This window comes from Cercospora beticola, chromosome 9 (assembly GCF_033473495.1).
Source record: "Cercospora beticola chromosome 9, complete sequence".
NCBI lineage: Eukaryota > Fungi > Ascomycota > Dothideomycetes > Mycosphaerellales > Mycosphaerellaceae > Cercospora > Cercospora beticola.
In genome coordinates this window covers 342,600-370,017 of record NC_088943.1, presented here as the reverse complement: position 1 = coordinate 370,017, position 27,418 = coordinate 342,600, and the positions used below count along the sequence as shown (strand labels likewise).

The window sequence follows — 27,418 nt, the reverse complement described above, 5'->3', positions numbered from 1 at the left end:
AACTTGATTCGATAAGCAGAGTTCGAGCTATTGCGCATATATTGAAGGGTATTGAGTGTTGTATAGATCGAGGAACAAAAGGGGTAAGCTTATGATCGTTCGGTGCTCAGAACGGAGGCATTCTTCTCGACTTTTAATCAAGCAAGTGTTTGTTGGTTCATGCTTGCTATTGCAAACTGCTATGGTTTGTTACTGATCCCTCGAATCATCTCGAGCGGTCGAGTAGGCATCAAATAGCTTGATCAATGGCGTAGAGCTCCCGATGGCCAGCTCGTGAAGCTGTCGTAGCACGAACGGGATTCTCACAGGATGTGCGCTGTGATTATTGTTAGGAAACGAACTTCGCAGGAGCTAAGCTGTGTAACCTGAAATTCTCTTACCGAATGCCAAAGTAAAACCGTTTCGAGATTGACATCCAGCAATCTTGTCCGCTGCTGGTACGTCAGAGGAAGCTCAAAGTTGAAATTGCCTGACCATTTGCCGTAGACATAGGACAAGTTCAACCGAAGAAAAAGAGAGGAAAGTGAAAGAACAATCAAGTGTCAAAGATCAAAGTTCAACATTACTATACATCATGACATCGTATCAAGCTGTGGTGCTAATACATCATTTTCACCAACTCCTTCGCTCTGTCATCATAGTCATCATAGACTTCATGCACGTAGCTGCTTGCATCATGCATCTATTTCATGAAACCAGCCTTTCCATCTCCATCAGCGTCCTTCTTTGGGTTCAACTTGTCCATCAAACCTGGCTTCTTGTGCTCAGTCGTAGAGCCGATGCCATTGTGGTTGCCAGACAATTGTGGCTCGACATCATGTTGGCGTTGGCCAGTCAAGCTGCTTCCAGCGTTGTTGTCGACGTAGCCAGTGCTGTTACCGTTGGAGCTGTTGTGGGTAAAAGAGTCAGCGATGGGAGTTGAGGAGGAGCTAGAGGTGGAGGTTGTTGGTACAGATGTACAGCAACAAAGCATGGGCGCTGGGTTAAGGGAAGATGTGGATGGAGACTTACCCAGCGCTGTGGCCGGCGGCACGAGAGCCAGCGAGACCTGCTGCACCACCTGCGACACCAGCTCCTGCGGCGCTGTTCAAGCCGTTGCTGCCGTGGCTGTGGTTGTGGGTCTCGATGCTGTTGCCGGTGCCTTGTGTCGAAGCGTGACCAGGCTTAGGGCAGCCATCGAAGGCATCGGTTCGCTCCTCACGACCGGTAAGAGAGCCGCCTTGGCTCTTGAACTCGGACATGCTCATGGCTGGGAGAGCAGTGGTGGAGTGGTGCTGGGCAGCGTTGTGGTGGACCTCGTGGATTGGTACGGTGGTGTGCACGACGTGTGGCTCGATGGTCTGCTTGTTGACGACAGGCTGGGAAGGAGTCAGTATTGGCCACATGAACATTGGTTGATTTGACATACCTGAATCTGCTCATGCACATGGTGGTGGACGTGCTCGCCGGCAACGACTGGCTGGGCAGTAGTCTTGTGCTCACCCTCAACACGAGTGGAGGTGTCCTTGAAGTGTGCCTGCTCAGCAGCGAGCTTCTGCTTCACCTGATCGGCGTCGTCATGCTCAAAATTGCGATGCTCAACACCAACAACGTTGTGGTGGTGCTTCTCTGGGAGGACTTGGGTATCCTTCACAGGCTGGACGGATGTGTGGTAGTGATCTTGGTGGACCTCCTTGTCGACGGCGGTAGTGATGCGGTCTTCTTGTTGACGAGTCACGGTCTCGTTGACGACTGCAGGGTTGACTTTCTCGTGGACAGTAGTGTCATGCTTGCCATCCTTGTGGATGAAGCTCTTCACGGCGTTCTTTGCGGCGTCCATGATTGTGGTGTTGATTAGATGTTTTTGGATTGATTGTATTGTGAGATGTGTTGATGGTATGGAATTGTTGGATGGGATGAAGGTCTGCTTCCCTGGACGAACTTGTGGTATAATGTAGTCCTCCATCACGCTGCTGTTGCACGACGTCATGTCACGTCAGACGAAGATCTGTTCATAAACAACACTTGCTGGACTCAGAGCTTCCGAGGGGTGGGTGAGGCTGGGCTCCACATGCCGCCGCCATTGTTGCTGTCATCTGGGACAAAGCTGCGGAAAATTGGTTGGATAGTGTCGATCCCGTCGGTCAGCGTGGTCATCGGTGTGTGGGCATAGCGACCACTTCAGCCACAAGATGAGGCTCAAACCAAAGGCGCCAGAGCCGCCGCCGCTCATAGTCGGCAACGTGGCACGGCTGGTGGGAGAACGTGTCTGGACAACATTAGCTCCAGTCGTCATCCTTGGCACAAGTGTAGACAATGCAGCCGGAATAGGTGATCGATGCCCGAAGCAGGCAGCCATAACAATAGGCTGATCTACACCTACATCAACGATGCATCATATTCGTGCATTGTTGTGCAAGTTGAATGAGCCGCAGGGTCTTGGACACAAAGAAATGCAGAGACATGAGCCACAATCTGCAGCCTCCCGGTCCGATTGAGACGATGGCGACCAGTCGTTCTGTTGCGCAAGCTCGATGACGAGGCTCACTGCTGCAGACTGCAGTTCAGACGATGCCCGAGGCGCCCACCCGAAACACTGGCACAGCTGGGATCATTTCAAATCGCAGTCCTGCGAACCACTCCGCAGCGTACCAGTCCTAGTGAGACAGAGAGAGTCCGCAATTGGGCGTTTCGGTGCGGTGCAGAAGCGATGTCGTCTAAACAGTAGTGTACAGTACCAGAAATGTGGTCACGATGACCACTAAGGTCAACGGTTCTAGCTTCGGATCTCGATACAAGCATCTTATCGAAGATAGAGTTCCGGAAATCAAGGGAAAGCGGGTCTTCTGCAGAAGTGTTCGGGGTCTGCCAACTTCTTGGGTCTGGAATGCAACAGCTTTGGCGGAGCCGTATGGTACAGATGACGTGGGCAATTAATGCTTGTCTGGTAGCTATTAGCCACTCTGACCATTCATGAGCGGGTTTCCTTGACAATGGTGTCCAGACAGTGGCAAATAGTGATGCGTTGGTAGCAGAGGATTGTGGCGTCGCGGCTCATGCGGGAAGGCGTCATTGTAAATGTTCCGGTAGTGCCTCCGACGGCGAATGATGCAACGCGTAGGGTTTTTGTTTACTGTTTGATAGATGGAGCTCTGCTGGAGCTGGGGCTGGTCTTCGTCATTCGATTTGTGATATGGCTTCCGGTCTGAAGCAGAAGTTGGACAAGGTCCTGCACCGGCGAGATCACCACGACGAGCAGGATGGCAACACTGCTCTAGATCCAGTAGCGCCGTCTCCGGCAGTGCCGAGGACATCTGAAGACAAGAGGATTGCTCGAAAGAGGAGCTCGACGCTGCGGGAGAAAATCAGAAGTGCGAGTAAGCATTTGGCCAATCCCTGCACAATCTTCACATGCTTCAGGCAAGGGTGTCAAATGCCTGCAATGATCATGCAATAGCACCACTATTAAGCGACCCGAAAACTCGGAGAGTGTGCTGTCAGCGTGAAGCATCATATTCATGTCACTAACGACACTGTGAACGACAGGTCGATCCCGAACGAGACCAGCTAGCCGAAATGGCCCTGGAGCAGATGGCACGCCGCCTCGCTCGTCGAGCGAATACACTTCACAATCGCCACCGATGCCAACTCGACCAGTGAGGAGGGTGGAGGATCACAGAGACTTGTCATCCGAGTTTAAACAGCTTGATCTTCGAGGATCTGCTCAAAGCTCGCCACAGTCCAATCATGCAGGAAGCCCACGAAGTGTACCGCTCGTCAGCCCGTATAACAGGAGACCTCTTTCGCAGAGTCTGGAGGACGAAAGAGCAAGAACTGGCTCACCGAGAAGCATCAATTTCGCTTCAGCCGAGGATCCGTACTCTGAAGCAGTAGCGAACTTCAACTTGGGCAGAGACGAGACAGTGCTCGCTGGCGGGCTGGAGGATTCCCATGCCATTAGGCGAGCGTTGGCGAGAGATCAACGGGAAGATCTAGTACAGCCGAGGAGGAGTCGAGAAATCAACCGCGATGTCATCAACGCGAGGAAGAGTGATGATCTGTCAAGACCGGGCAGCTCGAGAAGGAGCAATGAAGCAACCAGGACAGCGATACCGGCAGCTGCTATACCATCTCGAGACGGCAGTCTAGATTGGCAACGAACGCAGCAGAGCACGGGCAAATCTCACATCAAAAGACAGTCCCTCGAAAAGCCTCTTCCACCGCCTCCAGAGGGCAAACAGCTTAACAACTTCGAACATCACCCTTCGACCTCCGCCTCCCAACCACAGTTCCTCGTCCAAGACTCTTCCACCCCAATCTCCCTCGCCGAACATGGCATCTCCCTGACAAACACGGAAGACACCACGATCCACACGACTCAGGCTCCCGCCGTTACCAACGAAACCACCATCGTCAACACGCATGAACACATAACCGAAGCCATCACACGAGAAATCCACACCCACGACATTTACCATCGCGTCCTCCCCATCATCGACGTCGAAGTCCTCCCACCACGACACTTCATCGAATCATCTTCAGGCCGAAGACACGAGATCTCAGCGGACGAAGCTCCAGGCGGAAAAGAAATGAGCCTCGACTTGCAGCGTGTCATGCAGGAAGCTGTAAATCGGGAAGGGGAAAGAAAATGCACTCTCGCTCACGGAAACAAAGATCAGTGGTACACTCAACACGGCAGGAGGAAATTCACAGCTGTTGATTACGATCCGAAGAATACGGAAGGTGATTTGAGAGAAGCTGTGGCGGAAGATGGAACGGAGTACTCGGAACGAACATGGGTGCATTGGCCTGTTTTGGAGGAAGATGTTGCTGGGACGAGAGCGTTCCATTTTGATGGGGAGGGGAGAGCGGGGTTTGTGGAGGAAGTGAGAGGAGTTGGGAAGAGGAATAGTGCGGAGGAGGCGAGGAGGGCGAGTGTCACGATGAGGAAGCCTGTGCCGTCGTAGGAAATTCTCGAAGGATATTTGCATGAGCGGGGGAGTTGTGGATCTGTACAACATTGTATCCCAATTTCCTCGATTGACGAGTTGGACGCCTTCTGCTTTTCCACAGCAATCACGCCCTTCTTGACGCTCACCAATAACATTGCCTGCTTGCAAAGAGCCTTCTGCTCAGAGCACAGACTCAATCGCTCTCACACGATGCCATCATCGATACACGCAACCTGCTATGAGACACCCGACCTGCTATGAGACACCAACGTCAATTGTTTCTCCTCCGCATTTTAATCCTTACCAGCTTGACAATTTTGTTGAGGAACTCTGGCTGGACTAAGCAACCTGTCTCGGGCATTGCCAGCCAATATGTCTCGGATCGACCAAGAAATGATCATCGGCTAGGACGTCACTCTACTGCAGCGAATGGAATACTACTCAGCAGGTCAGGATGAGCATTGTTGGAAGCAGTTATTGGCCAACCACAATAATGTGAGCAATGAAACAATCGCATTTGGCTGCAATCGTGATGAAATACACTTCTATGGGATTGCCATCAGGGCGATTCGTTCATCGGCAATGCCTCAAAAGAGACAAATGCCACTATCAACGCCGCTTCCACTCAGTACCGCCATATTCTTCATCCACCTCATCATCCGACACGTCCTCATCGTACGCCAACTTCCTCTCTTCCCAGAACTCTCTCTCCAATCGCGCGTCTTGATCGGGTATTTCAAGTTCAAGATGCAGCCTGTAGAAAGTGTACTCACTGCTTCGACTGCGTCGATCCCCCGGCCCCGGATCCTTGTTATCTCCTCCCCAGCGTTCAAGCCACTCCAGCCATTCCGGACGATACACATGGGGCCTATCTGTCCCTCTCTTGTCTCTCAATCTCTGGAGCTTCCGATAGTCATCCCTGCTCATATCGTTCTTCCTGTCATTCTGATTGTCGGTCTTGCCCCCAGGATATTGCGGATCTTCGCCGAATTTCATAACCCAATGATAGCGGAGATAGTGTCCCCAGTTTCTGTCATTTCGACGGAAGAGATTCCAGCTGTAGAGCCATTCGGGCTCAAAGTCACTTCCGTCACGCGGAAGTCTGGTGCCCCAGCATTGTGAGTAGCTCACGTCAACTTCCGGATCCGTAAGGATATATGTGCGGAACAGGTCAGTGTGCCATGGGCTAATCTCTTCTTGCTCCTCTTCCCACGCCCAAGGTGAGCTTTCCGCTGCAAGTTCGACGAGTCTGATCACGTCGCGATAGCGTATTCCCTGTTCGCGCTCTATGTATCGTTCGCTCCCTGCAAGGCCGCCTTCCCAGGTGCTGCCCTCCACTTGTTCGAAGTCCATTGGGAACTCTCGAGTGGGAAACAACATACGATTCAGTTCCCATCGTAGAGCGACTTTCTTGGTAGGCGGCTGAGTGATGAACATGTTCAGCCTCTTGTCCGTTGCATCGAGCTCAATCATCGGGTTGACGAGAAAGTGCGCTCGGCGGCCCCGAAATTTTGCCAGAGGGCGATTTGGATCTGTGGAATTCTTGTTGTCACGGCGCTTTGTCACAGTTGGCCGCCCTTCGAGACGGAAAAGTGCGGGATTGATAGCTACGCGTGGAGGTGTAGTTTGTTTGATGAGGGCCTCGATATCAGCGTCAACGGCTCGCTGGGCGAAGTTGTTGAACTTATTCAACCATGGTATGTCCTCAGGCTTCCGTAAATCAATGCCCATCGTCTCTGACAGGTGTGTGGCTCGCTCCACGTAGGGTACCTCCTCTCTCACTGCTTCAAAATCCTTCCTCATGAACTTCATCGTTCTGTCGATGTCTCGCTGGTGAATTGGCCTCGGTGGCAGGTATTCGTCGTCCGCCTCCAGAAACATAGCTCTCTTGAACAAAGATTTGGGCTGCCTGGCCTGAGCACCATACACTGGCCTGGGTACGTAGTCGATAGTGTTCTTCCATTCTTTGCAAACGCGACGATACCGAAGCAGGTCCTGTGGTGGGAGGTACAGCAGGATTTCATCGCGCAATTCCGTCAATCTGAGGACCTCCTTGCAGCCGGAAATATTGCAGAGGTACCTCTGCGGTGTTCTGTAATTCCCTGGAGTGACTGATCGTGACTGCGCATAGGACTGCATGTTAAGCGCGTATTCCGGATGATTAGACTGGTCTCTCATGGGAGAGGGTCTTTCGAGTGGACCCGTGTTATTGATCTGGACGGAAAACCTCAAACTCGAATCCTCGGGAGCAGGTGCAGCATTTGGCCCATTTGCTTCAGCCTGTTCGTCTGTGGAATCTCCATCTATAGCCTGTTGCTCTCCTCCGCCATTCGCATTCTCTGGAGACTGCGCAGGTTGTGCCTCGGGTGCCGTCGCCGCGATCTCCTGTTCAGAAGTCTGCTGTCCTCCAGCATTCGTATTATCGGGAGATTGGGTTCGCGCTTCCTCTGGCTCTCTTGCAGCCGTCGCTGGTTCGGGAGCATCTGCCTCGCCAGGATCTTGTGTTGGCTGCGCGTTGAGCGCTGCAGCAGCTCTACGAACATGTTCTCTGCAGCAACCGCCATGTCCACATGTGTCTTTTCTATTGCAGCGATGCTTGCATAGTGGTCTTTGACTGTAGTCGATGTCTTCTTCCGCCTTTCTCTTGGGCGCCATGATGACTTGCTGGCGATGGAATCAGTTGTCAGTTGGCAGTGAAAGTCAATTGGTAATGGGAACATGCAGTGTCGTGGAAGTAGTTCTTTGTTGTGTCACTGCCGGATTCATATTACATAGCCGGATCGGGGAAGCTTCGGCAGATACATTGCATCAATTCTTTGTTCACTCCTTCTGCATACTGTAACAACTTTCTATGCTAGATCCCCAAAGCGTACCCCAGGAAGAACGCGAGAACCAGAAGCGCAACCACTGCTACGAATCTCACCCACATCTCTCCGCTTCCTTCGCCTGCCACATTTCTCTCCGCAGCCACCTCAACTCTCTCAGACTGCTCCATGGCGCCAGAGACATCGACCTTTGTCTTCTCTGCCTCTGTCTCTGGTGCGAGAGCAGGACATGTTGGTGTCGCCGCACTTGCTGCCCCCGAGCTGCTCGCTTGAACGGAGAGCTGCGGAGCTGGTGGCTTCTGGGAACTCGTGAAGCTCTTCACCTTGCGCTTCCGACCAGAGATTGGCCCCGAGACGACGACAGGAGCAGGAGTGGCGACAACATCTGTCATTGGCTTCTTCGGCTTCTTTGGCGTGGAGACAGGCTGAGGAGGATCGGTGTAGTCCTTCTTCACGGGCTGCTTCACCTTCTCCTGTTTCTTCTCCGGGGTATCAACCTGAGCCGTGGCACCAAGAGTAGATATCTCCTTAATCTGCTGCTTTGCAGCTTTCAGAGATTTGGCCGCAGGACGCTTCTTCTGAACCATCGTTCGGGGGCCAGCAAGATCGTCCCTACCCCTGTGAGCTGCGGTGTAGCTTGCAGGTTGGAGCTGCCGTGCTGTCTGTATCGTAGACGTCTCCCCCTTCGAGATTGTTCTCTCTGCAGGCAGAGGTGGAGACACCAGAATGATCGGATTCGGCGTCCTGTAGAGAGACTTCGGGTGAGGAGAGTCCGATTTGTCGTTGGGAGTGACGGCAGGGGAAGGGAGCGATGGGAACTCCGTGTTGCTCTGATCATCGATGAACGGCGAGAGATCAGACTGGTCGAGCTTCGGAAGCTCAACGACTGAATCGTTTCTTAGAGCTTTAGGTGAATCGCTTGACTCTGTCAGCCTCTCTGGTTCTGGAAGTGTGTCGTCGGCCGCTTCATTGGCCTGGTCAGCGTTCGCTCCCTCGTCGCTCTGATCATCGAGAGGTGGCGAGGAATCAGGCAGATCGAGCTTCGGTAGCTCAACGACTGAGTCGTTTGGCAGAGTTTCAGTGGATTCGCTTGACTCTGCCAACTCCAGTGGCTTCAAAACTGTGTCGTCGGCCGCTTCGTTGCCTTGGACAGTCTCGCCCCCTTCACCACGGTACTTCCCACTCCAGATATCGTTGCAACGCTGCCTGTAAGCCTCCTCCGCCTGCCAAGAGAGTTGATTCCATTCAAGCTCCCATTGCTTCAACGGCGTGCGAAAGTCGACCGGTATGGCACAATACTCCTTGTCTTGAAGCTCGCGCTGCAAAGAGATCCAGTCTTTCCACTGGCAGTAGCGATCCTGCTCCTCCTGACATAATCGCCGCTTTGTCTCCACTTCTGCTCGTACCTCGCGACCCCTATGCTTCTCCAACCACGCGAGCCACGTCTCACCGCCTTGCTTCTGAGCATCGAACATCTCATCGAGCGCAATTGCAGCGAGCCTGTCTCGCTCTCTGCAAGCCTTCCATTCCACGGAGCCGTCGTCAAAGTGCGAGTAGTCGTCGTCGTCGGTGGGAACAAAAGTCGTGGTGTCGTCCATGATGATGGAATGTGATGTGAGTAAGTGTTGTGTGGACTTGAGACTTCGTGATGTCGAGTCGAGTTGTGGTCGAGAAGTGTAAAATCAGAGTCGGCAGATGATAGCAGTGGAAGATGGAAGCTGCAAGTAGTGGAGGACTGTAGCGAATCAGTAGAACAGAGTAAATTTGAAGACCAGTGGACAGTTGGAAATCACGAATCTGGTAAATTGTTGTGCCTCCGAATTCACTCGTCCTTAGAACGTGAATTTCCGCAATATGCATGTGGTAGGCTGCATGTGGGCAGGCTGCAGCACAAAAAGCTTGCGAGGATACGAAAAAGTGAGAGTGTGGGGAGATCTCGATTGTAATCAGCATGTGCACCTATTGTGTGAAAGGGAATAAGCTGTAGCACATGTCTTGGCAATGCGAGTGAAGGCTCGAAGCGCTGCAGCCTTGGCACGCAGATGCAACCCACAAGTCACTCGAGAAAGTATGACTGGCTGTCGCATGTTGCAACTCAACATCGTTCAGCTCTTTGAAGACCCTTGCCCCACAGATGCGTTGCCTGCGGTGTGCTTCCGGGTATCCGAAAGAGTGGCCTGATAAGTACAAGCCGGAAATTGAAGTTGATGGCGAGCACGTGCAAGTAGCATAGTCATCAGCTTTTCCGTTTCAAATTGGCGAGTAAAATGCATCAGACGTAGTGAGAGGGATCTGCCCTGTGGCCCTCCATCAACTAGACCTGGTACATCAAGCAACTTCGGATTTGCTTATCCCCCCCTATGCCCCAGGCCCAAATTCTCCAACCTTTGAGGACACTTGGCTCGCTCAGTTATCGTCCGTCCACTCCACCTTACACGGCGCATGATCGTACGTCTTGTTTGAGCTGCACGCCTGGAACCCGAAAGGTGAGTATGCTATGATCCTCTTCGCCCAGGCATCCGTGACATAGCACGCGAACCACTCCTTGGCAGAGTATACCGCTTCTTCCATGTCCGGGTTACACATCTCGAAGACCTTCAAGTTCGAATTTCCGTAAGGATTCTCCTCATCGGCGCCAAATTGGAACCAGGAGTCACCGCATCGGTAGCCTACGTGGCGGTGTGCTTGGTGTAGGAATCAGTTTGGAGGGGCCCTGGAAGCAGTATTTTCCGGGCGACGTACCGTGAGGACGAGCGTCCAATATTGCTTTAATCTCGTTCATGCACGGTATGAGCTTTGTTGAGTTGCCATCATTGAATGGCGCTGTGTAGACTTTCTTCTTGCCACGCGCTGATGATGAGGTGGTGAATACGGCAAGGGCCAGGGTGGATAGCGTCGTGAACTTCATCTTAGGCCGAGTGGTGATCAGTTGAATCTTGAGCATCGAATTTGCAAGCACAGCCCTCCGAATGTGTGAGTTGCGCGGCCCGAGCAGACCGAAAGACAATTGTCCACCCGACAAGATGTGGTTAAGTTTCGGTGTGCCAGATCTTGATTCGCTTGAAGATGTGGTTGCGCCGGAGTTACCATTGTGGGAGGGTACCTGGACACCACTACCTGCACTGAGGTACGTCCCGATTCCGAGGTGAAGATTGTCGCTCACTTGAACGCGACCTGATGACAACCTGAGAGCGACCCCAGGGCAGCCCTGAGGTTGGTCCCAGGTTGTGCTCAGGTTGTCATCAATTTCCTCTGCGTCAGTCACAGGTCGGCGTGAGGCCACAGCCGCATCGGATTGCCTGCGGACTGCTGCAACGCGAGTGCAAAGACCAGGAGTCAAAGCTCTGCGCTTTCTGACTTCGAAGGCCTCCATGTCTATTATGCAGTCGGCAGGAAACGAGTGGACACGACTTCCAAAGGATGTGGGTGGCATCCCAAGTTCGCTGGGATTTCTCATTGTAGACTGACGTCTACAATCACTGCCCTTCATTGAGTCCGCCGTCGGTGCTGCTCGTAGGATACACGGTGTCAGTTGGTCCTCTAGTCGATGGGTGCTGCCTCTGACGTCGCCTACTTGCCATATCCTGCTGTTCTGAGGGCAAAGTATGATACTTTCAGGCCTGCGAACGAGGAGTTGTTAAGCGCAACTGTTGGCCACAGGGCCAACGCGCTATCCGTGCGACGATCCTCAATGCTGTTCATTTGGCGCAAAGTATGTGTAGGCACAGCCATGCCTGATTTGGGGCTTCGTTGCGGGTGCACAGATGCATCACAGTCGCACGAAGGCTTGGTCGGAGACTGACGGACCGCTGACTGATGGACAAAAAGCATGATTTCGGGCAAGAAAGTCTTGCTTCGTAGGACTTGTCTGCCAGGGGGCAGTCGCGTTTGGCTCTGCCTTCGTTGGCCTCTGAGGATCGACACCAGTCATTCGATCAAACTGCCACTGGACAACGTTAGAGGGTTGCGCCCAACGGCCGCCAGAGCTGCAACAATCGACCTCTTTGACCTCTTCCTCTTACCCCATAGACCTTCAGAGACGGAAAGTCTGTTCCTCTGTTTCAGCCTCCAGCTCGCGACATTGTCAGATGCTGCGATGCTGAGCTGTCAATTTATCCTTCCTGGTATGATGTCTTGCTGCTATCTCAGACGGCTGACAACAATGTGCGAGTGGCTGAGGATGGTCGCACGCCAGACGAACATTTCTACTGTGGTGAGTCTTCTGGACTTGAACTATTGCTGTCTAGAGGCTCGAGGGAGAATCGTTTGAACAGATCATTACGCCCACGATCGTCAGCAATAATGTCCCACAACCTCGTTTGACAGAGCCCACTCGCGCATGCCACGTCCTTCATTTTGCAGCTGGTCAAATCCTCAGAACCGAAGAAGTGGCATTGAAGGGATCGACGAAGTTCGCTAGAGAAGGCCATCGTCAGGGGGGATGAAGTCGAAACGATCCAAGAGTCGCAATGCGGGATGATGTGATATGGGCAGAGCTTGACTTAGATGATCAGCATCGGCAGATGCTAGCAATGAAACCTGATGATGCTGCGTCTTGGAATGACAAGAACTCGCAACGAAATAGGCACGATTGCTAGCTGTCCTAGCGACTAGTGGATCTTGCTGTAGGTGAATCTCATGTGGCGTTCACTGCCCGATTCGGAGCTCCTCTTTGTTCTACCATCGTCTCGGCCATTTGGTGCTCACTTTCGGCATCGTCTCCAAATCATCCTTTGTTCACTTTTGCTCAACCTTGTAGATCGGCCTCTGAGCGCGTTCGGTTCGTCGAAAGTCTGCCTCGAGGCGGATCTGAATCTGTATTGCAGAAATCAATTGACAGAAGATGGGCGTCCTGCTGGACGAAAACGGGGACCCGAAGGCCTGGGCAAGCTGCCTGCTTTGCGGACTCGCAGCCATGGGCGAAGATGAGCTGAAAGCTGAGAAAGACAAGAAGAAGCGACTCGAGCGCGAAGCTAGATGGAAGGCGGAAAAAACAGCGGCTGGTAAGTTGATGGAGATGCGGCATGCAAAGTTTTGACTAAGTCGCCCAGCACAAACAGCTCCTCAGCTTTCCCCAGCAGCGACGACTACAGCAAGACCAGCTCCAGAAGAAGCGGAACTTCACACAGCAGACTTGATACGGCCAATTGTAATCAATCAGCCTCAGCGCAACCTACCTATGTCCACCATTCCCGCAGACCTTCCAACGTTCATCATCACCTCTCCAACGATCGTCGAAAACGTATCTCCCAACAACAGTAGGCCCGTAACACCCCATCAGCAACCACATTCTCGATCCGCAACGCCAGCCTCCATGGTCCGTTCTAGTGCCCGGTCAACCGCAATGACCGACTCCACAAATTCGAGACACGACAGCCCAGCATCTACTTCATCGAGCAAAGCCTCTCACAACTCCGTCTTATGTCCGTTGTGTGATTCCAAGACCCATACCGAAGAGCGCTGTCCAAGGCTTGCGGGGATTCCTGTCTCGCCGACGCAGGGGATGGCTCGGTCGCCTGGACGCTACTACGCGGCATCGAACAGATCGACACCGAGCTTGGGAGAGATGCGTTGAAAATGGAGTTTGTGGCAGGCGGACGGCGAGGACTAGACGATCGAGGTGTGGCGGAAGCGCCTTTTATGGCTACGTTGTGAGAAACAATGGCGGGAAGGTACATCTTTGGAAGCCATCAGTCGCGGACTTCTGGTTGAGAGACAGTAGACTTGGTCAGACAGCACGGATATGAAGCGTCAGTGCCAGCCGTCAGAAAAGGCGAGGAGCAAAGATAGGGTAAAGAGCATTGGTCGACGGACGACTCACACCTGGAGCAGCTTGGCCTACGATTGATTGCTAATATCTATATGAGAAACGAAGAGCGAAGAGCCTTCAGCATAAGAGGAAAAAGTCGTACGCTTTCACAGCATGACGGAAGATACCAAGATTGAGTGTAAGAGCCTCGTACATGTTGAGACGCTCGTAGATAATCGGAGAACATGATCAGAGGATGCCTTTGCGAGGAGACTATTTTCAGACCGTTTCGGAGTCTTGCAATGCATGGCTACGATCTGCTGACGGCACTAGGAGGCATTCTTATCATACGACTGTGCGGTATGTTACTTTTACGAAAAGCAATCTACTGCTCCCACAGCGATGACATTCAAGCAGGCCACAAACACCGTGCGGCTTCAAGGCGAACCAATGCATCTGCTCTGGGACCATACCCGTCCATTCATCCCAAGTCAGGAAATAGCGTGGAGCCAGAAACATCTGCTGCCACGTCTTGAGCTTGGCCGAATGGGTCAGAACAGGTCGAATCGGCCACGAGGATGGAGTATAGGCAGCTTCGAAGGCAAAGCGTCAAGCAGGCAGCGAGACAAGGAACAAAGAGGAAAAAGATCGAGACCATTTCCTACATTTCTAAGGCAGACGTTAGTGGGCAATTCTTCCCAGGCGTGAACAGAGATTGGCAACCAGAAAATGGCACCAACAAGATCATGACCCCCATCGTACTTCGACCCTCACAAGAGTGAACGACCGAATGGGAGTATCGTCCCACCTGCAACAGCTGCGAGACAGCCTGTACGTCTCACCTTCAGCGACGCATCGTAAAATGAAAGCGAGTGGACTATGCTTCGCCGAAGAGCTTGCAAGCAATGTAGAACAAGTGAAGTGTAGACTTACTGTCTTTCTACGAGGGTTGCTATTGTGTCTTCCACGAAACTTTGATCAGCGAAAAGCTGAGCACTGTGTTGGCAGCAGAAACGAGATTCTCCATGAAGAGTGGTGGACAAAGGCCTTCGGAGTCTGCTTGCGGTCACGAACCGAGGCGAATCTGGCATTGTACTGTGGATTCGTCCAACCAGTTTCGAACTTCGCAATGAGAGAGGCGGCTGTGCTGCGAGACGTATCAATGAACGACGGTTCAAGAAGTTATGAAGCGGGTCGGTTTGAGAAATCGACGAGACGCAAAGTGGTAAGGCACGGAAGGAACAGATTTGAAGAAAGCACAGCGACAATGTCGAAACGTTCCATTGCAGTGATGAGAATTTTGATTCGCCCTAATTTCGACCAAGGACCCGATGTGTCGCTCAACTCTGCACTGCTTCGCGATATTGCCACATTCTCTAATGTCCAAAGGCCGCTAGATGACAACGTTCTCCAAAGTCCGCATGAATAAGACCGCCCTGAGTACCTTTGGCGAGCCGCGTGGTCTCTTGCGAGGCCTGAAGTGCTGGCCATGGAAGGAGGAGGAGAAATACGAAGGGGACGGAGAGGATATGCAAGAAGACGCATGGGAAATCGAGTTCCCATGCATCCTCTTCCACCTCTTCTCCGTCTCTTTCATACGTCGTCACTTCCTTCCACGGCCAGTCCTCGAGGCCGAGCGAAGAAAGGTGCAATTCGCCGCAGACATCAGAGACGTCCTTGACTGCTTCTTCCGTGACGCCGCTCTCTAGCAGAATCCACCTGCGCTGATCTGTTGTCCTTCCCAGCCAAGCAAAAGACCAAACCTACTGCATTCCAGTGCAAGCAGATGTATGTTGTAGGGAGTGCGGCAGAGAAGAGCGCTACTCGTTATCCTCCTCGACGACCGAAGCAGACTTCTTGGCGGTCTTCGCCTTCTTGCTCTTGGGGCAGCAGTGTCGTCCCCCTCGTCGTCCTCCTTCTTGGCCGACTTGCGCTTGGTGGTCTTCTTGGCTGGAGTCGGAGCGGCGGTTGGCAGATTGCCGTTCGAGTCTTCAGAGGCCTTCTTCATCTTCGCGAACTTCTGACTACACGTAAAGTCAGCATGTGCCAAAGCAATAGCCAGAAGAGCACAGATGGAGAACTTACCGAAGAGTGTTGGCGGCGTAGTCCTCGGTGCCGCGTCCTGGCCAAGAGAGATGCAGTCTTCCCCGCAGGACGATGTGGGTAGTAGCGATCGCCTCAGAGAAGAGAGCTGCTGAGGCAGACTTCTTGGTCGTCTTTGCCTTCTTGGTCTTCGGGGCAGCAGACTCCTCCTCGCCGTCCTCTTTGTCCTCGTCGCCCTCCTTTCTGGCCGACTTGCGCTTGGTCGTCTTCTTAGCCGGAGTCGGAGCGGCATTGGCAGCGGCACCGAAGTCGCCATACTGGTCTGTGGCGTTCTTCTTGAGTTTCGCGAACTTCTGACTACATATGGGTTAGCATGTGGGGAAGTGATGATCAAGGAAGCACGTGTTCAGAACTTACCGGAGAGCGTTTCCGATGTAGTCCTCAGTGCCCGACTGGGCGTTGAGCATATTGGCGACTTGCTCTCAGTTTGGGGTCACCAGGTTGGCGGCGATGATGGCCAGCAGCAGAGACGCCTGGGTTGGCATGGATGATGGCCATCATGAGTTGACGCTCGTTGGCCCTCGTTGGCGTCGTCCCAGTTGACAGGCATGTTGATGGTGGTGTGTGGTTGACCAGCCATACACAACGCCAAACGCCAACGTTGAAGATGTCGACTTCGGACGGCAGCAACGCAATGAAGTTCCTCTGCTGCCAATTCGCGGTAAAATTGCGCTGCTGCCAGGTCAGGCCACGGTGACGCTGTTGCCAGTCCACCGCGACCTTGCGCTAGCAGCAGCGCGTCGTTAAGCTCCCCATCGTCACAGTACATCGTACGCCCGCCCAGGCACAGCCGAGTCGTCAGGCAAGATGAACATCAGGACGCCGTGTGAGATGTGACAGTAGCTCGTCAGACCAGGATGTCGCAAGACCCAGGTTGCCGTCATGCGGAGTTCGGGTTGGCACACCAGCACGCATCGTCTGTGAAGGAGATCTGTGGTAATCCGTCCATCCGCGAAGGTGTAGCCGGTGCGTCTGGTAGGACGAACGACGACCAAACCACGTGGAATGTGGCAGTGGCTCTGCCCAGCCTCGCGAAGGAAGATGGTGCGCCAACGACAGTAGGCATGCTCAGAACCGCCGACCGACCGTCTGCGAAGATGTATCCGGTGCGAGGCACCAGCAACACCACCGAGACGGCGAATGTACTCTTGAAAAAGAGATGTACCCCTTGCCTCGCGAACGAGGCGCGGGTACTTAAGCTCCCATCGGCACAGTTGGCAGCAGAAGTGCTGGTACCGAGCGTGGAGTCGTCGACGAACAAAGCCGTAGGCTTGTTGTTGACTGTGGTATTTCTCATTGCTCTTGGCTCACGCTTCGTTGAGATCCAACCAGTGTCGTGGGCGATCTGGGACAGCAGAAAGGCATTGAGGTTGCTGCGGTCGAAGGAGGGACGACGTTGCGGACGCGCTGGCTTCTCTAGGTTTGTGATAGCGAGCTGGGATGCCGAAGTGACATCTTCTTTGGCGGTCAAGTTGGCTGTCGGCTGGAGAGAAGACGTTCGTGGGTGCGGTTGAGGACGGAATGTAGCAGGCGGAGGCTTGATCTTGTCTGAGCTCAGCGCAGCGGAATGGCTGGCTTCGGGCTGCTTGGCCATTGAGATGACCAGTGAGCGGCGAATGCTGGTGGAGTGAGGGCGAGCAGTGAGGAGGCGAAGGCCTAAGAGTAGTCAGTATCAGGCAGAAGGGGTGGGCGATGGAGGGGGACGAACCTTGACTTGGGCCAATTGAAGTGGAAGTCTCTGCTGATCGGCGCGAAGTTCGGCGACAGCGCTTGTGCTGGAGACGCATTGGTGGTGTCGGTGGACGAAGTGAGTGACGAGGGTGGTTATGAGTGGTGTCGACTGAGGTTGATGGTAATGGAAGGTCGAAGTTGATGTTGATGAAGAAGATTGAAAGTGAAGTCGAAGGACGGCCAGAGGTAAGTCGAAGGACGGACGCTGACTCATCCAGGGTTTGGGTGAATGCGGTGACTCGGTCAATCTTCAGCTGCTGAGCGCACATGGAACTCGAGCATGTGAAGAGGTTGGTTGTAGGAAGTTGACAGCTGATGGCGCTTGTGCCGTGCTTGCGCTCGTGACGGTGAGGTGGCGCTGACTGAGCTCAATGGGGACTAGTAAGAAGAGAATCAGCGGCAGGAAGGCGGATCGAGCAGGCGAACTTACCAAGTGATCCAGGAGGTGCCGAGTGAGTACTCAAGGAGTTTGGGCGGCCTCTCAATGAGGCGCCGGCGGTGTTTCGATGGAGTGAAGTGATGAGGACTGGGAGAGAGAAGGGTCGATGGATGTGAGTGGGTGAAGTGACCGTCGATGGAAGCTGGTGTTGTGGTGTCGATGGAAAGGAAGACAGAATTGAGCGGGCGGCGAGCTGGAAGTTATGCTGGTGCCAAGCCTTGCACACGCCGCTAGACTCACCGCAGCTCTAGCAAACGCATGTGCTCACTTGGGGCAGCCTTACAGGCGACAGTGGCTTGTTCAGAAGATGCTGTTTGCATGTGTAGCTTCTTGTCGAGCCAATCGAAACGCGTCGAGGAAGCGAAGAGGGCACATGGAGAAAACGAAACGAGAATAACAACTATGGGTCAGGCAGCGAGGATACTTCTGACAACATGTGCTGCGTCTTTTGAAAGCTGCCGCTGACAACGACAGCAGTGGCTTGTCGCAATCTGCTGCTGGGTGTCAGGGTCAGGCTGCAGTTCGCCAGCAGATAGAGAGTAGGCGGGATGAGGTTTGATCAATGGTCCATTGAAAGTTCTTGCGTAGCATCCTCGATACCAGCCCTGCCGAAGCATATCTTCCCTTCACATTGCTGTCTCTGTTCTCGAATTCCACGACACCCTCGTTCTGGCAGCACGATTAGATCTTCTCTCCTGATCTTACATTTGACAGGATCTAGACACGAACTGAAATCCCGAACGTTAAAGGTCGTCATTTTCATCGTGGCCCTTTCTCTTCATTCTGAACACGGGAAAACTGCATATCACTTCCGATACAACAGCCGTTGAAGCTGTTTCTTTACGTAGCCAAAATGACATGGTTTGGATGTGGAGCGGAATTGCACTCTCCCGTCCACCAAAAATTGCTGAAGGGTTCTCGTTCTCGTTCTACGAGCACTGCCACTCAGTTCTCTCAGCATACAAGCATTGATGGACCGTCATCGTAGGCAGCATTCAAGTGAGAGCATTTGTTTCTCATTATCTCTTAGAGCGACTGAATTTGGATTGACCTGCTGCTTTGATATTGTGGCGTTTGTGGACGTTTACGTTGAAGACGCTAAAGAATCTGCAACAATACTGTGCTCAGGTGCTGGCCATAACGCGTCTAATAACCTGATCTGCCCAGCGCTTGCTCGATATGAACGCTAGCTGCCTACTACAACCCAATGATTCTCCTCAATTCGCCCATTCCACATGCCATGGTGTAGGCACGCTCATCTTTCGGTGTGAACATCCAAGCTACTCGCCTTGCCCCATGGCAAGGCAGAAACGTTCCTTCGTTCCATGGTAATGAGCGCTGCCTCACTTCTTGGAGTCCTCTGCATCATGCCTGTGTCGACGGCCTCTGGCATACACAAGGAGGATGGGGTCTCGGCTCGCGCTCGATGCAGACGGCAGCTTCGAGCCGTTTGCCAGAGATCGTCATCTGTCAATCTGTGCTGCACGCAGGCCAGTGTGGACGTGGCGCTTATGCTGTCGTGTAATCGTCGAGTCTCCAAAGTCTCCTTCATGTCCTCTTGCTCCATAGTGGGCAGAGGCGAACAGCGTCCCACGAGCCAGCCGGCTCGGATTCTTCGTTTCCTCACATCCTCTCCGATGTCTTCGTCCTGCCGCATCAAAGTCTTGCCCTTCAACGCCGATGCTCGCCCCGTATCGACCATGCTCTTTCCGTACCTGTGCTCAATCTCCTCCACTCCACCCAGCACAGCTCAAAGCAGTCGGGCTTGCCCACACCGGCATCCTCGCGTTCCCACTCCAAGCATTCATCCAAAGCCCCGCCAGTAATGTAGCCATTTCCGTCTCCGTACACTTTGATGCACTGCTCATTTCTGTGAACGCCCTGCTGTATAATGCCGTACTTGCATAGTCCTGCCACTGATATAGGGTATGCTAATACGGAACCATACAGGAGAGCCTTGACGGAAAGAAGCAACGCATCAAGCTGTATCGAGACGAGCGAGGCTGCTTTGTTGACAAGGCACTAGTCGTACCATGTAGCCGGTGTTGTATGGAGGTTGGGCAACGACAGTCGTCAACGAGTTTTCGAACTTGTTGCTGCAGGTGACGATGGAAGCCACCTGTCTGCTTCTGTCAAAAATCCTGCTGTTGTTCATTGCCACGCAGATACGAGCGCCATCAACGCTCCAGTAACGAGTTGTGTCGATGCCTTTCTTCTCCAGGTCGGATATGGCGACATCCTCAACAACGCCGTTATTGACCGCGCCCTCCTTCATGTCTTCCATGAGTTCGGACAGCAGATCAGAATCCTTCTCGACCTCGTTTTGTATGAAGTTGTCCTTTGTGACCACGATCTTGCTGCTCCGAGGCGAGGGCTGCTAGCTATGGCGAAGCCGATGCCAGATCAGTTGTTCGGCCGACTGTTCACGTCCTCAGCTTTCTTCTTCGTCTGCGCCTCCGGTGGCTTGGACTTCTTGGTCGAGCTCTTGCTCGCGTCAACCCCTCTGAAGATTGTAGCACTGCTTCAGACGAGCAGAATGAGCCTTCGTGGCAGATGCGGAAGTGATGTTGATGGCTTTGCGACAAGTATGGCCTACGGTGAACCACCTGCCCTGTTCCCAAGCTCCCTCATTCTCTATTCATCTTGGGTTGTTATTGACAACATTGCCGCTTTGTTTCCCTGAACAGTAAGCGTAAATTTCACCTGAGCGACGCCGAATTTGTGGGATGTTTGTTCTGCAGAGACATTCAACAGCAAGGATGACGCCCATCGTAGACGAATTCTTCGAAACCCCAGAATCCGTCGAGCCATGTAGACTTCAGAAATGCTTGTCGACTTACTTTCTGCCCGCTGGTGTCTTTCCAGGACCTGTTCAGGCTAGTCAAGTCGATCGTGGTTTTGCAATGAAGGGACATATATCGCAATGCTGCGGGTCTTGCGGAACTGTGAGTGCCATGCTTGCCAGCACTGCGAAAGATCAATCCCGGATGCGTTCACAGTGGCAGCAGACTAGCCTCGAAAGATCGTAGTTGGTCGAGCTTGCCAGTATCTCACGAGCGGTCGTGCAGAGTTCGTCATCTCGGCGCATTGTCGTTTTTGGTGCAAGATTCTTTGAAGTGGGATTCTTTTATGGCCAGTGTGGGCGCTGCGTATTGTTGGCTCAAGTATGGATGGCACGCAGCGCATCGGCGGGATCGAGTCGCAAGGACTGTCTCTGTTGACTACTAGACCAATCTTTGCATCGCTGCTGGCTCAGTAGAGCATATCGTAGGTCTTGCAATCAGTTTCACGGTACCGGCAGTCTCGATCAAAAGCGCAGGTATCGGGTGTTCTTCATTTCGTATTTGATTGACCAAGCTGGAGCTTGCTTTTCGAGCATACTGTCCCGCACCCATGCTCGTGCTGCCTCTTGCGCAAGGCATCTCCTCGTCTTTCCTATGCATCGATCAGGCGGTGTTGGCGGATCCCTGCGGTGCACGCGTCGCAGTATTGATGTCGTGATTGGAGGGATGCGACGAAAATGATTTAGACGGCTCCAAAACGATGTAGACGGAGCATCGAAGGCGATGATGTGGAGTTAGCTTGGTCGTGGATAGTAGCTGACATGCTGCTGTCACTTCATCAAGTCTGCACTGTCTGTTGATAGTCGGAAGACCCTAGCAAGCCGTCGCCGAAGTTGGCGTCGACCTGCAGCTGCAGGTGATGTCGAAGAGCGGACCATGGACGAGGCAGCCGAAACAACCAGGTAGGTGCCCGCCGAAGTCCTCGGAGTAATGCTTATCGTCTTGCTGAGAGGGCTCCTGGTCCATCGATTTGGCAGTCTTGCGCTTGCATGAAGCCAGTACTGTCTCTCGAAGATGCATGGTCATTGCCTTGATGGACTTTGACCTGGAGCGGGTGCAGCGTGCCGCGAACATGGGGCAGTCATAGAGATGAAGGGCGGCATGGATATCGCTTCACGCGTCGTCTTCGGGAGGTTGTGCGATTGTGATGTCCACTTCCTCCTGTACGCCTCTTCCTCCAAGCAGAATGTTCAGCTGCGTCAAGAGCAGGCTGCTCAGTTGTTCACACAAGCTGCTCGCACCGTGTCTCGCACCGTGTCTTCCTCAATATTGCTGGGATGCAAGATCGCTCTTTTGCTCGAATACCGCAGCTTGACCATATGGAGTTGTCATGCTGTGGAATGAAGCCGCTTCGTAGCCCGAATGCTGCCTGCGGGTAAACTCTCGGGAGTTGGAGAGCAGGCGCTTGCTCATGCACTTACTTATCCTCGCGTCCTTCTCCTATTTCTTGCCTGCACTCCTCCATGCTGCCGGCTTCGACATCGGCCTGGGCCTCAGATGTCCAATGTCATCGTGTTCTCAGCTGAAGCGGCTGGTCGGCAGGCCGTAGGCACATAGTTCGTCAGAGAGCGTCTTTCGCAGAAGGGACGCGTGTGGAGGAGCGGCGTACGTCTGTGGTGGAAGCGTAAGATTGTAGTCTGCGGGTGATCTCAGCAGGTTCTGCGATGAAGCAATGTCCACTAATTCAGCGACCTGTCAGTTGATGTTTACTTGGGTGCAATGGTCGCGGTACTGACTGAACAGACACTGGCGCTCGGAAAGGCGTTCACAGTGTCTACAGATCCAATCCTGGGTATCTGATCGTGGTGTTGCAATTGAGCCACAGCTGTCGGACTCGTGGGCAGCCTTGTCATGTTCGCATTTGCGGCGATGGAATTGATGTCGATCGAAGTAGGGAGTCCTGTCGAGAGCCGTTGGCAGAGAGGAGGCTGATGTCCGACAGGCCTTTCGCAGATTGAAGCTGCATCATGGAGACGATACTCACTTGCGCCATGATGTGTTGGTGTCCCGGCATTGCAGATACTTCGCACGATTGTTCTCGAGGTCCTTAGCTTCCTAGACCTTGAGCGGCGAACACCTCTTCTTGCGCCATCTCAAGAAGGCTCCCCAGTACCCGCGGCACACTGTGCTGTACCATTTGTGCTGTCAAGAGCGACTGGGGATGCTGCTCTATCCGCAGCCTTCGCGGAACCAGGAGGCTTGCTCAGAGATGGTTCCTGTATGACAAGGGGGCTCGCTCTAGTTGGTGGTCAGTCAATCGCTGCTCTTCCAGGTGACTACGATTGCGCTACCTCAAGACGGTGCAAGTCGATTCTCGTTGTTATTGCTCGTCCGGATTATCGCTCGCTGGCAACAGAGTCTTCCGCTTGAGCCTCGCTGCTCGTGGTGATTGTCCTGATTTGGTGCAAGTCCGCTGGATGAAGCGCTGGAAGAGATGGTATTCCGAAAGATAGAGTGTTTGGCCTTGTGAACATGTCACTGCGCAGCTTGCAGGAACGGGATATCGAGGCTGCACGCTAAGCAGGGGTCGCGCAGCCACACACAACTGGAGCCCTCAGACAGCTCTCACGCTCAATGTCTATGCTACGATACAAGGATTAACAAGGTGTACTATTATAGTTCAGCACCCTTCAGACCCTCTTTACACGGTTCAAAGCGCTACTTACAAATGCCTTGTCAGCACGACGAAAGGAACGAGCTTGCGAATTCCCAGCCGTCCACGTCGCTTGATCTTCCAGGCCGCGCCCATCCCAGTATTCATCTTCAGAGCGTTGTAAAGACACGGGAGCTCAGTTGTGGGAGCAGAAATCACGCTTCCGACGGCTCGCTGGCTGAAAACGTTGACATTCGAAACGCCAAACTGCCAACCCAATCGCAGCTTCCAATAGTAGTACTCGCATCCAACAATCGGCTGAGGGCACGATAGGTCCAACCTGAGCAGACGAGGCGACGATAGCATTCCGTTTTTATCGATCGCGTTCGGCTCGCCGCCTCTGATACCAGCCTTGAACTGAGGACTGTCCCCATGGCGCAAATCTCAGATTGGTTCTCCAATTCAGCTCTATGAGAAATCCTACAGCAATGACACCGTGCTGCCGGCAGAAGCTGTCAGCTCTTCTTTGTTCACATCCTCGCGTATCTTTTCAACAGTCTGCATGTGCTGCATCCGGCCATCGTTGTGGAACAAAGCCGGCGAATTTCTGCAGAGCACCGGTATGATTTTGATCTGTTGTATGGGTCAAGGAGTTACTACTGTTGAAGACAAGAATCGCAGAATTGCGGTAGAGAAGACTCTGATACTACTCTCGGCCTGGGCGCCTCCAACCCGTTGTTCGTACGCCGTGACCTGGACCTGATGCCATACACATCCCCCAATACGTTTGTCATCGCCCTTCGCATTTCATCTGTCATCTCATCTTCGTCACTTGACCTCTAAGGCTCGACCTCCCTTTCAAATCTTTGCGACACCTCCCTCCTTGGCGCCAGATATCTTTTTTTCGATCGCCCTGCGCGATAGATGCGGCGCCATTGCTATGATCGAGCGATTCAACGAGCGTCGCCTTCACCATGTATCACGCTTCCCTCGCTATGAACTCTCAGCTCTACAAGAATGCGATGTGAAGCAAAGAACGAAAGTCGTTGATGGAAAAGGAGCTGATTCCAGAGAGCTGTCTTGCTGTCCACGACCAGGCCTCGCCGATGCGAGCCTCATATCCCATCACTTTCGTTGTCCCACTTCGTTTGCCTGTCAAGAAGAGAATGCCAGGTGTGCCGCAGCGAGATCGATAACGACAGTGCTCTGCGTCAGATTGGCGGAAACGTTGCCCAGCAGACTCGTGCCTCCAAGTTAAATGAGAAATGCTCTCACGGCCGGCTCTGCACCATCGTGTGTCTGGATAGGTCTATTTGATCAGTCAGAGGTGAGGAAAGCTGGGCCGGAGAGGAGAGAGCTAGAGCATGGGAGAGGATTGAAGCTTGCTACGCTGGAACATTACTGATGACAGCTCTGGCTATTCCATTAGATGGTGGGGGCAAGGGCCGTCGCCGAAGGGGAAGTATTTCGCAGCGCGGGTTGCTTCCATAGTCCTTGGATGGTGACGTGCCCTGCAGCCTTTGTTGTCAGGTGGGGTCATGGGCGAAAGGTATCGTGGTGGTTTCAGCGTCAGCGTCAAGCCGACGTTCGCTGATGCCGACAAACTCCGCCTCGGATGAGACCTTGCCTTCCCGCATTGAGAGACTGCGGTCGATTTTGTTCAGCAATCAGATGGCCGTCAGTACCGTGTATAGGACTCCGAATCCGTCTCGCTATGCGCTGACATTGTTCCCCTGCCCATAGATCGAGCTCTCGGCATCGCCGCAGCCTTTTGTGCACTCCTTCTGCTGCGGCAGGCTCGAGAGCAGAGCCTTTGTCTTGCACCGTGTTTTGTCCAATCCCCTTCCCTCAAGCTCGGTCCTCACTGTCCAATCACAACGTCGTTGCATCCCATGTAGATGCGCCTTTCTCTTTCGCAGCTCTCGCATTGCTGTTCATTTTTTGTCTCTTAGTGCGACGCCCCCGCCACCACTCATACCAGTTTTATCCTGCTTGCCGCTTACCATTCCAGTGCCCTTAGCATTGTCCACACCGGTCGTTCTCCTCTTGGCTCGTAGATCAGAGTCGCTGTTCTCATTCGATTAACTTGCCGTACTCCTCAAGCGGATCTGCCTCTCCAGTTCTTGATGTTGACTTACTTCCATTGCTTGTACGCTATCATCGAAGGGCATCAAAAAGTTGAGGCAACTGCGCGAGAAGGCACAGTACTTCTGAAGAGATCTGGCATATGCCGGTGATCCCGTGGATGTGGATGAAGTTGTGCGAGAGAATTGTTGAGTATCTTCATCGACAATCACGAGGTCGCCTGCTGTCGGTCCAGACGAGCAGTCGCTCCTGGTTCGCATGCCACAACATGACCTGGCAGGAGTAGTGATACCAGTGTCTAGCGCCCGTTGGACCTTGCCGCAGATACGTACCGCCACCACGAATGCCGTTGTACGTGAGATGCTCGAACGCTCGAGCGATGAGTCTTCTCAGGGTCGCTTTTTGCTGTCGTCAATCATTGCCAGTCATCAGCTGATAATTCGCGGCTCCTGGGTTGTTGTTGGTAAGCCTCCCACCGCAGGCGCGTGCACTTTTGCCTGGTCAGCAGGCTGTTCTTGTTGCCAGCTCGATTCCAAGTTCGATGCTTGACGGCATTGGTTCCCTCGGAGGCCTTGGCTCCAGCGGTCGCTCCCAGATGGCAAACAGATGTTGTAGCTTGTGAGCATCATCAGAAGAGCGTCGACTTCTTCGCATCCAATGTTTGCACTCCGAAGCCCGTCATGTTCAAGATGGTACGAGGGCGACCTGGCGGGAGCGAGTGATGTGTTCGCAATGTCGATCATCGTCTCAAACCCATGAGGACCCTGTGGGCGCATCGTCAGCGAGAAGAGCAGTGACAGTCGCCTTCTTGATGGTCTACAGTACCTGTGGTCTCAGTGCCCGACGTCCAGCCAGCGTCAACGTTGGACACCGCTCGCCCTCTCAGATATCAGGCAGTCAAAGAGATGCGTGCGGTGAAGCCGTAGCCTCCACTCATCGAACATCCCGCCGGAGAGCTTAAAGACCTGATCACTGTCTGGGCGGCCGCTTGAGCAGCTTTGTGTCCTTCGTTGACGCTGCAGCTTCGTCCATTCTGTAGCGTATTCGGCCACTTCGGGATTGCTATCGCGATTGCGACACACATCCTCGCTCTTAGCCTTGCGCTGAGCGCTGCCTCCACTTTGCCTTCACAGCCTTTTGTGAGCTGAAGTGGTGTGTAACTCTGTAGACCTGGGCGAAGATCTGGCACAAACACCTCGGGACACGAAGCCCAGCTTGGCTTCGTCCACATCCCCCGAAACCAAACAGCTTCAAGAGATGTGAACGAAGCCACGCTGCCCTTCGTGTCCCGGGATGCTCTTGCCTGATGAACGCGGGGTGGCGGCGGAATCGTGCTGGCCATCTGCGTTGTCGGCAAAGAAGATCGCTGTCACAACCATGGTCGTTATCGATCGTATGCCACGGACGCTGTGGGGGAAAGGGCCGCCATCGTTCGTTCGCGGAGGCCTGGCAAGACGGCTTCTGTGCCGGCCGCGTCGAGCGGAAGTGTTGCTGAGTCGGTCGACAAGGGTGCGAAGCCGCTTGCTCTCAGCTTCCGCCTCTTCTCGCTTGGCCTCTTGTTCCTTGGATCCCTTCCACAGTCGAACCAGGTCCTCCTTCATTTCTGCCATAGACGCGTGCCTGCGTTCGAGACCTTGTTCTGCCTTCTCTAGTTGTTGGGCGAGGTCGAAGTTGATGGCACTTAGACTTGAGCAGGAGTTTCGTGGCTGCTGAGTGGAGTCGATGCTCTGCTGCTGTGGTCTTGTACATTCTGGGTTGAGCAGTGTCGCTTTGGTGACGGGGTAGTCGCTGGAGGCTGTCTGGTAACTCATCAGTCTCACTGCTCGTTCCGAATGATGTAGTACGAAGACGTGCCGTTAGAGATGTGGCACAGGAAGGCGTCAAGGCTGAGGACACATCTTGCAACAATGTCATGTACACTGCGGTTGTCGATGTACTCGGTCGGAGAGATCGTGTTGGTGATCCAAGCTTCGCTTTGCAGAATCAACAAACTAGACACTTCAACTGTCACGATCTGTGTGCGAGCTGGAGTCTCTGTGATTTCATCAAGATTGCGAGCAGCTTGAGGCGTCTTGCTCGAAGTCAGGAATCGCTATGTTCGCTGTGGAGCTGTTCTGGC

At 53.4% G+C, this 27,418-nt stretch overlaps 9 protein-coding genes across 9 annotated transcripts; 2 read left to right on the top strand and 7 right to left on the bottom strand.

Annotated features, from left to right (window-relative positions):
• Positions 1-682: 682 nt before the first annotated feature.
• Positions 683-1,819, bottom strand: RHO25_012390 (uncharacterized protein; the record flags this gene model as incomplete). Its single annotated transcript, XM_023603724.1, has 3 exons — positions 683-887; positions 1,012-1,358; positions 1,409-1,819. 3 exons carry the CDS (start codon positions 1,817-1,819, stop codon positions 683-685), a joined length of 963 nt encoding a protein of 320 aa, XP_023449971.1.
• A 1,353-nt stretch (positions 1,820-3,172) lies between these two features.
• On the top strand, positions 3,173-4,946 carry RHO25_012389 (uncharacterized protein; the record flags this gene model as incomplete). The annotated part of the gene is made up of 2 exons (XM_023603725.2): positions 3,173-3,356; positions 3,526-4,946. 2 exons carry the CDS (start codon positions 3,173-3,175, stop codon positions 4,944-4,946), a joined length of 1,605 nt encoding a protein of 534 aa, XP_023449972.2.
• A 594-nt stretch (positions 4,947-5,540) lies between these two features.
• RHO25_012388 (uncharacterized protein) lies at positions 5,541-9,354 on the bottom strand (the record flags this gene model as incomplete). Its single annotated transcript, XM_023603726.1, has 2 exons — positions 5,541-7,595; positions 7,855-9,354. The coding sequence occupies 2 exons, from the start codon at positions 9,352-9,354 to the stop codon at positions 5,541-5,543; spliced, it is 3,555 nt and encodes a 1,184-aa protein (XP_023449973.1).
• An 808-nt stretch (positions 9,355-10,162) lies between these two features.
• Positions 10,163-11,129, bottom strand: RHO25_012387 (uncharacterized protein; the record flags this gene model as incomplete). Its single annotated transcript, XM_023603727.1, has 2 exons — positions 10,163-10,440; positions 10,499-11,129. The coding sequence occupies 2 exons, from the start codon at positions 11,127-11,129 to the stop codon at positions 10,163-10,165; spliced, it is 909 nt and encodes a 302-aa protein (XP_023449974.1).
• A 1,470-nt stretch (positions 11,130-12,599) lies between these two features.
• On the top strand, positions 12,600-13,331 carry RHO25_012386 (uncharacterized protein; the record flags this gene model as incomplete). The annotated part of the gene is made up of 2 exons (XM_023603728.2): positions 12,600-12,759; positions 12,808-13,331. The coding sequence occupies 2 exons, from the start codon at positions 12,600-12,602 to the stop codon at positions 13,329-13,331; spliced, it is 684 nt and encodes a 227-aa protein (XP_023449967.2).
• Positions 13,332-14,881: 1,550 nt separating this feature from the next.
• Positions 14,882-16,015, bottom strand: RHO25_012385 (uncharacterized protein; the record flags this gene model as incomplete). The annotated part of the gene is made up of 4 exons (XM_023603729.1): positions 14,882-15,210; positions 15,273-15,529; positions 15,591-15,905; positions 15,966-16,015. The coding sequence occupies 4 exons, from the start codon at positions 16,013-16,015 to the stop codon at positions 14,882-14,884; spliced, it is 951 nt and encodes a 316-aa protein (XP_023449968.1).
• Positions 16,016-16,488: 473 nt separating this feature from the next.
• Positions 16,489-17,395, bottom strand: RHO25_012384 (uncharacterized protein; the record flags this gene model as incomplete). Its single annotated transcript, XM_065603541.1, has 2 exons — positions 16,489-17,264; positions 17,317-17,395. The coding sequence occupies 2 exons, from the start codon at positions 17,393-17,395 to the stop codon at positions 16,489-16,491; spliced, it is 855 nt and encodes a 284-aa protein (XP_065459613.1).
• A 1,638-nt stretch (positions 17,396-19,033) lies between these two features.
• Positions 19,034-20,062, bottom strand: RHO25_012383 (uncharacterized protein; the record flags this gene model as incomplete). The annotated part of the gene is made up of 3 exons (XM_065603540.1): positions 19,034-19,426; positions 19,552-19,761; positions 19,811-20,062. The coding sequence occupies 3 exons, from the start codon at positions 20,060-20,062 to the stop codon at positions 19,034-19,036; spliced, it is 855 nt and encodes a 284-aa protein (XP_065459612.1).
• Positions 20,063-26,549: 6,487 nt separating this feature from the next.
• Positions 26,550-27,110, bottom strand: RHO25_012382 (uncharacterized protein; the record flags this gene model as incomplete). Its single annotated transcript, XM_023603730.1, has 1 exon — positions 26,550-27,110. The coding sequence occupies one exon, from the start codon at positions 27,108-27,110 to the stop codon at positions 26,550-26,552; it is 561 nt and encodes a 186-aa protein (XP_023449969.1).
• Positions 27,111-27,418: the final 308 nt, after the last annotated feature.